Genomic DNA, 8,709 nt, shown 5'->3' with positions numbered 1-8,709 from the left:
GGGTTCTGAGGCTGAATATAAAAATGGACCTTATATGACAACAAAGTGTGACCCACAAACTCTGCAGCAGCCAGTTGAGGTTGCCAAATGAAACCTCGGTTAGCAACCCACCCAGAGTGGCCAGGCCTCGGTCGATGCCTGCCAACATCCTGATATTTTGTCCAAACTCGGGACCAATCAGAGTAAGCCAACTATGTTCCTCCGAACGATCACCTAAGATGCCTGCTGCTAGCTGGCCAGGCCCCAGCTTCCTCATGCCCATGACTTCCAAACAGAGCACGCCTGAAGCTTTGTTTTCACTATAAAGCTTTCCCATCATAAACTTCTCTCTACCTGTGTCTACAAAACGCGAATAGTCGTGGCAGACTCTCTTGCTGTAGCAAGCCCGCAAGAAACAGCTTGTCCTCATTTCTGAGTGGTTTTTATTTCCACAACCCAAATATTCAACATAATAAATGTGATATAATCATATATTACTGTATAAAAATGAACTACAGCTACACACATGAAAGAAAAAACACCAAAAAATTGGTGGTTTCATTTAATTTCCTTAAATGCCTCAAGTCAAAAAGAAAAACAAGATATTCTCCTGGGCTTTGCAGACTGGCTGAATTGGGGCTTGTTCAGCATTGAGCCGATGACTTACAACTCTGCTTTATCTTTCGCCTTCTGTACGTGAAGCTTACAGATCAGAAGGAGAGGCCTGGGTTCCTGCCAGGTCTTTTCCGGAGCTCGTGCCGTCTTGGGCATGCAGACAGCCTTCGAGATTCCCCGATTTACAGGCGTCCTTCAAAGCACCTTTACTGTGTGCCGACCCCCGTGTATCTTACTCCCCAGATTTTTCAGTCTGTGTGCCGTCCCTGACTCTGGGCAGCTGCACGTAATGTTTTTAAAGCCCCTGAGAGTTCAAAAGGGGTAAAACAAAGGGAAACTTCTGGATTAAACTCTCAGGGAAATGCCAGACAGGTCAAAACAACGTTGAGAGAACCAGGTGCTCCCCTGGCACCCCCTAGCCACACCAAGAACGCCAGCTGGTATCCCCAGTGCGGAAAGGAAGACCAAAAATCTTCCATACAAAATGTAGTAACCTCTTTCTTAAGCAATCCTCCGGTTGTCTTAATTATATTCTAGAGTTTCAAAAATTAGATTCTAATAGCATTTGCCAGCTTCATAGTAGGCTCAGTAAAGGGAAAAGTCTTTGGAGCTCCCTACTCCACCATTTCTGTGAATGTCACTATGCTGCATTTTACAAAGATGACACTTTGGAGATGGAGGCCGCCAGGGGTCGGAGGAAGGACGCCAGAGGGTGAGGAGTGGCAACGGGCCGCATCCCCGCGGTGTTGGGACCGCTCAGGCTCTTGCCTGTGGTAGTGAATACGTGTACCTGCACAGTGATAAATTATTTAGAACTAAATACACGCGCACCAATCGGTACAAGTAAAACCGGGGAATGTGCAGAACACTGGCGGGTTGTATTGATATCCTGATGTGATAATGCTGTAGTTTTATGAATACCGAGAGGAGGAAAATATTGGAGGAACAAGTGTACAAGGGACCTCTCTGTATGTGACTCTACAATTATCTCAAAAATAAAGGAAAAAAAAAAAAGGTAATTCAGAAGATTGAGATTTAAGATGAGGAAGTTTTAGAAATACATTATTCAACTTATTTTGCTTCTCCTTTTTACATGTCCACAAGTCATAGATAGAAATTTACCTTTAAATAAAGCTCTTTTAATAAGTAAAATGAAAGTCTCAAGAAAGCACCACAGTATAGTGTAAATACACTGATCTTTATTAGTGGCACATAAGAAAACTGAGCATCTCACAGTTAATGGAAACTTAGGATCTGATGAGTTACGTTATGTCTGCAATGAGGTTTACTTAACAGGTCCATTTTGGCTCATGTTGCTAGCTTTGGTACAAACCATCAAAATGTCTGTAATAAGCAACAGTAACTAGCAGTGTAAAGGAGAGATGGAGTCAAGCAGCGTAGAGTAATTATCCACATTTCCGTTTCCTATATGCATAAGAAAATAAATTCAGGAACAAGGGGAAAGTAATGTATGCAATTTTAATAAGAAATGAAACAGGTTATAAAATACTACCATTTAATTCTGTACACCAATACTTCAGTATTTTCATTCATTAAATAAAGCACATGTGACTCGAAATGCCAAAGAATGCTCTTAGTTTGTGACTAAATCCTCTAAAGAATAAAATGTTGGTGAAAACTTAAAATTGTTCAGTAAGGTATTAGGACATTGCTTATTTAGCATTTATCACAGACATCAAATAATCATGGTTAATACCAATTTAAGCATTTACAGAATCCTACCTAGGCCCAATACTGATGTATTAAATTAAAATATCACAGAAACTGGTATCTAAGGTACCAGATTATAAAGCAGATTTAAAACCATCTTTATCAAAGTTTTAACACTGAAACAAAGTTAAATGTACCTAAATGACACATGAAGCTCTTCTTGGTAATAGTACAAATTTTGTTCTATAGGTATTATAATTTTTAAGTTTTCTCCCTTATATGAAAGTACTGACAGGAAAATTTAAGTATGTTACAAGACATGGATTACTTTGTACATTCTACAAATAAGCATATTAGTTACTAATATATTAAGGTCATAAATCAAATCGTAGAGAAACTTTACTTTTATGTGTGTTACCGAGGTGAAGTCAGCCTACAGACACAGAACAGGGTAATAGGTATACACTTATTCTCTTACCAGATATTCATGTTTGTTGGAGGTGGGGGACAGGATTCGGAGATAGGATTATTGAAAGCACCAGGATTCAACAAATTTACATTTTATCAGAAGAAAAAGATTCTTACTCTTACAGCATCAATCTTCAGATTAAAGTGACAGTGTAAGGATACTTTAATGCTTTAGACAAGAATTTTAAGATAACATCAATGACCACCAAGTTTCAATAGAATTCCGTGATCAAAATATTTACTGTCCTTTTACCAAGCTTTTACAAACACACTCAGTCTTCACTGTCTGAGCAAATCAGTTTGAGCTTCTTCATAGTCCTCCATCTGTCTTTCAACATGACGCCTGTTCGGTTGTTGAATTTATAATGTAACAGTATTTTAGACCAGTTTCCTTCTCCGTATTTCCTCACACCAGATCTCAAATTCTTGTCTTCTTCCCAAAGCCATGCCTTATGATAAAATATACAACAGTTATTTACAGAAACAATTGTTTAAAGGACATACTTACTATAAATCCAACTGCTTTTAATCAAAATATTAAAGTTTCTTAAGGAGGAAGAATTTGCATATACATTTCTTAGATTTCTGTAAGAGCTTATAAGCTGTGGATCCATTTTCACAGACAAAGGAGGGTATACAACATTTTATATAACATTTCAGAGGCTACTTAGACTCCCCTTTAAAAAATCTATTGCTTTTACAGTCCCCAAGTTAAGAATTTCTGTTGTCTAAGAACTTGCTACAATTTTGTTTTTTTAAGTTTAATTTTATTTATTTTGAGAGATAGAGAGCAAGTGGGGGAGGGGCAGAGAGAGAGAGAGAGAAAGAGAGAGAGAGAGAGAGAGACCGACCATTCCAAGCAGGCTCTGGGCTGTGAGCACAGTGCCCAATGTAGGGCTTGAACTCACAAACCATGAGATCATGACCTGAGCTAATATCCAGAGTTGGACACTCAACTGACTGAGCCACCCAGGCACCCCAGTTTTGTTTGGTTTTAAAAAGTATCGGGGTGCCGGGGTGATTCAGTCAGTTAAGCATTGGACTTCGGCTCCGGTCATAATCTCATGGTTCATGGGTTCGAGCCCCACTTCGGGCCATGTGTTGACAGCTCAAGAGCCTGGAGTCTGCTTCGGATTCTGTGTCTCCCTCTCTCTCTGCCCCTCCTCCACTCATGTACCTGCTCTCTTTCTCTCTCCAAAATAAAAATGTAAACATTAAAAAAAAATAACAAAGAGTAGTCATTGGTTTGTGCAAATTTCAGATCTACACCACAGTTTTCTTGGTCTAATCTGAGCTAATTACTTCTAATAGAATGCACAGACTGTACCTGATACAATACAAAAGCTCAGTTCTCTTGAAAAATAAGTTAATATTCTCTGCCTGAATCCTGCTTAGGTTCCTGGGTGCAAGTTTAAACAGTATTTTCCAGTGGATCACATATAGCAGAGGTTAGCAAGCTACTGCCTAAATCCAGCCTTAGGCTGTTTGCGCTGCCCAGGAGCTAACAATGGTTTTTACATTTCAAAATAAGGTTTTAAAAGAAGAAAATAATATGTAACAGAAACAGTCTGCGGCCCATAAAGCTTACTAAAATATTCATTACCTGGCCCTTCACAGAAAAAGTTTGCCAACCTCTAACCTAGAAGTTATAATTTTGTCAAGTGAAGGTTAACTGAAAACCAGAGTTTTTAACATTAAGTATTTGTTTCTTCTATTGAAAAAGAGCAACTTTAATTCGATACATTATTACTCTGTGATTGCTTATGCATCTTCTGTTTGAACTGAATGCTTGGAATCTTCCAAACTTAATTTCATCTATGATTTAAAGGCAAGAGTCTTGACAAATATCATATGGAACATGTGGTCACATAGCAAATAATGACATACTCTTTAAAAGTTTAAAGAGACCCACTCCTACTTTCTATAAAAGGAGCTGATGCCACACTTGGCCTCACAGTGTCAGAGCAAAAAGAAAACACAAGGGCAGTACAATTATAATGGAGTCTACTCTTGCCCGACACGGGGCTCGAAACCACGAGTTGTGAGATCATGACCTGAGCTGAAGTCAGACGCTTAATCGACTGAGGCCCCCAGACACCCCAGAGTCTACTCTTTTGTTTCCTCTTTTTCCTGTCTTAATTTTCTACATCTGGCTTCTTGTTTTAGATTCCATTCATAATATCACATAGTAAACAAAAGAGTTTAAGATGACATTTTAGGACATAAAAAAATGTGTATTCTTTGTGCTGTTCTGTCCTTTGCAGTTTTTTTTAAAAATTTAATTTTATTTTTAAAGAGAGAGAGAGAGAGAGAGAGATGAGAGAGCATGAGCGGGGGAGGGGCACAGTGAGTGAGAGAATCCCAAGCAGGCTCCACACAGCGTGGAGCCCAATGTGGGGCTTGAACGCATGAAACTGTAAGAGCATGACCTGAGCCAAAGTTGGACGCTCAACCAACTGAGCCACTGAGGCGTCCTTGATTTTCTTGAAATATTATAAACAGGATCAATAAAATAATGATAACAACCCTGGTCAACCTGATCAAGCCCATAACCCCCCAAAATATAAAAAGCATATAACAAATTAAAATGTACTCATCATTTTCTTTCCTCTGGCTAAAATGTTTTTATATAACTTATATTTAAAAATCATATCATCATTTTTAATGTCTTTCAGAAGAAAAATCAATGTTCTACGATGCCTTAAAATGATACATTTATAGTACCCAAAACAACCCCAGTTATAGTAAATCCCATTACATACCATCTCTGGGAAAAAAAATCTTTGTGACATTTACTTTTATTCTTTAATAGAATAAATTTACAAAAGGAAGTCTCTTTTTCAACTGTGATGATGGGGCACCTCGGTGGCTCAGTCAGTTAGGAACCTAACTCTTGATTTCAGCTCAGGTTGTGATCTCATGGTCATGAGATCGAAGAGATCCAGGAGATTAAGCACCGAGTAGGGCTCTGTGCTGGGTGTGGAGCCTGCTTAAGATTCTCTCTTCCCTCTCCTTCTGCCCCTCCCCTGCTTGTGCACATGTGCGCTTTCTGTCTCTATCTCTCTCTCCCTCTCTCAAAAACTCCAAAAAACTGTGATGAGGCAGGCAGAAACACCTCTGTTTCACAGACAAATGCAGCAAGAAGAATCTGTCCAATCAGGTACAGACTACTGCAATAAAATTTTTTAAAGAACGTAAATGTTAACACAAAATAAGATAAAATCTGTCATTAATCTGAAAAAAACGGTTCCACCAAAAAACCAACAGTGGAAAGTTGAAAATAAAACAAGGCACTTGTAATTGCCATAGAATTCCTTTTTGGCAAAAGTAAACAGTGACAGACAATATCATTCATCTATGTTCTATTCTTTAAATTATGTAGTTGATAACCCACATTTTGTTTTAAATACAAAAAAAAGAAAAAAAGCTGTGTTTTTGATATACATTTATAAACAACACCTACAATCCCATTTAGAATTGTTGCCAAAGAACTACAGGGAAAGATCAATTAAAGGTATGAGGCAGGGGTGCCTGGGTGGCTCAGCTAGTTAAGTGTCCGACTTTGGCCTAGGTCATGATCTTGCCATTCCCAAGTTCGAGCCCAACATCAGGCTCTATGCTGACAGGGCAGAGCCTGGAGCCTGCTTCTGATTCTGTGTCTCACATTCACTCTCTGCCCCTCCCGGGCTCATGCTCTTTCTCTCTCAAAAATAAACAAACATTTAAAAAAATAATAAAAAAGTTATAAGCAAGATGGGGCACCTTGGTGGCTCAGTCGGTTAAGTGTCTGACTCTTGGTTTTGGCTCAGGTCATGATCTCACGGTTTGTGGGATCAAGCCCTGAGTAGGGCTCCATGCTGGTAGTGGGGAGCCTGCTTGGGATTCTCTCTCTTCCATTCTCTCTTCCCCTCCCCAGCTTATGCTGTCAATCAATCAATCAATCAATATGAGGCCAAGACTTCTACTTTGGAGACATATAAAAAGCTTGGAAATATCACTCCAGTTCTTCGAAGACAAAACCTAAACTGAGAGTCAACAACTCTTTGTAGATCCATTAGAGAATTAATGCCAGTAGGCAAACTGCTACCATAAAAACTAGAAAAACAAAAAGGTGGATACAGAAGCTCACAGCTAGAGCCAGTACTGATAGAAACACTTAACTATGATGGATGAAGTGATGGAGGCTCACTGTGGACAAGTTTGAGTTAAAAAGCCCCAGGTGCCCAACTCCAACTCACCTCCACCCAACTCCAGCCCCCTCTAAAGGAAATAAAGGATGAGAAGCACATTAGATGGTTTTAGCCCAGGATACAAACTCACTAAAAGAATTAGAAAAATCACAACACTACAGAACACTCCCCGACTCCCACATCTTTGCACAGTATCTGGGCCCCTGTTAAACGACTGCCTCAGCTGGAAAAGCTGCCTCAAATTCTTACTAAGGAGCCTCTAGGGAAAATCAAAGACAGTAAAGGAGACAAAAATAAGGAAATATAGGGAATACCTGCTTTTTCCTAGATCGACTTTTAGAAGTTATCGGCTGATTGTGCAAAATGTGTCTTCTCCTTCTTTCAGTGGCTCGTCTGTTTTTTTCCTTTCCTCCATCTAAATGTAGAAATATAGTCATTAAAAACTGTCACATTAAAATAAAAGGGGGATTATATTTTTAAAGGTTACCATGAAATTCCTATCTAGTGTTTAGCTATTTTAAATAGCTTAATTTTTTCCCCTTTGAATCTGGAAACAGCACAGTACAACGCAAAGAACAGTTTCTGAAAATCAGATGGGGTATTGAATGCTGATTCTTTTATATGTCTTTAAACAGTTATTTTACTTCCCAGAAACATTTTTCATATGTTTTTAAAAAAGGAGTATATTTATCTTATAGGATTGTTGAAATTTACTTAGGATAATGCTTAAAGAATATTTGACCTAGTGTAGGAATTGTAACCCCTTCCTCATTCTTTGTCATTTATAGTCACTTTAGTAAGACAAAAATAAATGTACGTGTTACTGAAAAGAAACAGAATGGTTAACTATTGAAAGAAAATTGTTTATATAAAAAAACTGAAAATATCTACAAATAAAGAGTTTAGCAAGATGGCTGGATATAAGATCATTAAACAAAGCTCAATAGTATTTCTGATCATTAGCAACAAAATAAAACAAGCAAAATAAAATATTTATAATAATAACAAAAAACACAATATTCTTATATATCTAACAAAAGTGGTCAAGAACTGTATGTATGTAGTAAATTATAAAACTTTACTATAGATATGTATATATACACTACACATTATAAGAAAATATATATATAAGACAACCTAAATAGAGAAATATGCTGCACAGGAAGACTATATACTTATTATAGTCTATAACTAAAGTCTATAATTAATACTAATATATACTAACCGTGTCTGTTTTTTCCAAAAATATCTATTTTTTACAATGGAATTTCATTTCTTAATGTATTTTTTAATTAAAAACTGTTTTTAAATGTTTGTTTATTTTTGAAGGAGAGGGAAACAAACACAGAATCCGAAGCAGGCTCTAGGCTCTGAGCTGTCCACATAGAGCCGGATGCCAGGCTAGAACCAATGAGCTTTGGGATCATGACCTGCACTGAAGTCGGACACTTAAACCGACTGAGCCACCCAGGTGCCCCCAAAATATTTTTTTCAGGTTTACTTATTTATTTTGAGAGAGAGAGCATGCGAGCCTCTGTGAACGGGGGAGGTGGCAGGGAGAGAGAATTCTCACAGTCAACACAGAGCCTGATGTGGGGGTCCATCTCACAAACCATGAGATCATACCCTAAGCTGAAATCAACAGTCAGATGCTTAAGCAACTTAGCCACCCAGGTGCCCCTACAATGTAACTTCAAGTAAAACTTTTTAACAGTTCTAAAGAACTGTAGAACTGTTCTGTAGAACTTTACAAGATTATTCTAAAATTATATGTGTTATATAAGAA

At 38.0% G+C, this 8,709-nt stretch overlaps 1 protein-coding gene across 2 annotated transcripts in view; it reads right to left on the bottom strand.

Annotated features, from left to right (window-relative positions):
• Positions 1-2,949: 2,949 nt before the first annotated feature.
• Positions 2,950-8,709, bottom strand: part of TERF1 (telomeric repeat binding factor 1) — a 33,976-nt gene continuing 28,216 nt past the window's right edge. For both annotated transcript variants that reach the window (XM_039238405.1, XM_039238406.1), the window contains 2 exons: positions 7,238-7,338; positions 2,950-3,182 (listed from right to left, as the gene is read on the bottom strand). In XM_039238405.1, the coding sequence (XP_039094336.1) occupies positions 3,006-3,182; positions 7,238-7,338 (278 nt within the window). In that variant the 3' untranslated portion in view covers positions 2,950-3,005. The remainder of the gene's footprint in view (positions 3,183-7,237; positions 7,339-8,709) is intronic.

Source organism: Hyaena hyaena, unplaced genomic scaffold (assembly GCF_003009895.1).
Source record: "Hyaena hyaena isolate Hyena2069 unplaced genomic scaffold, ASM300989v1 scaffold_139, whole genome shotgun sequence".
NCBI classification, from domain to species: Eukaryota; Metazoa; Chordata; class Mammalia; order Carnivora; family Hyaenidae; genus Hyaena; species Hyaena hyaena.
Note: the sequence above shows the minus strand (reverse complement) of the source record. Positions and strands in the feature narration are given on the sequence as shown.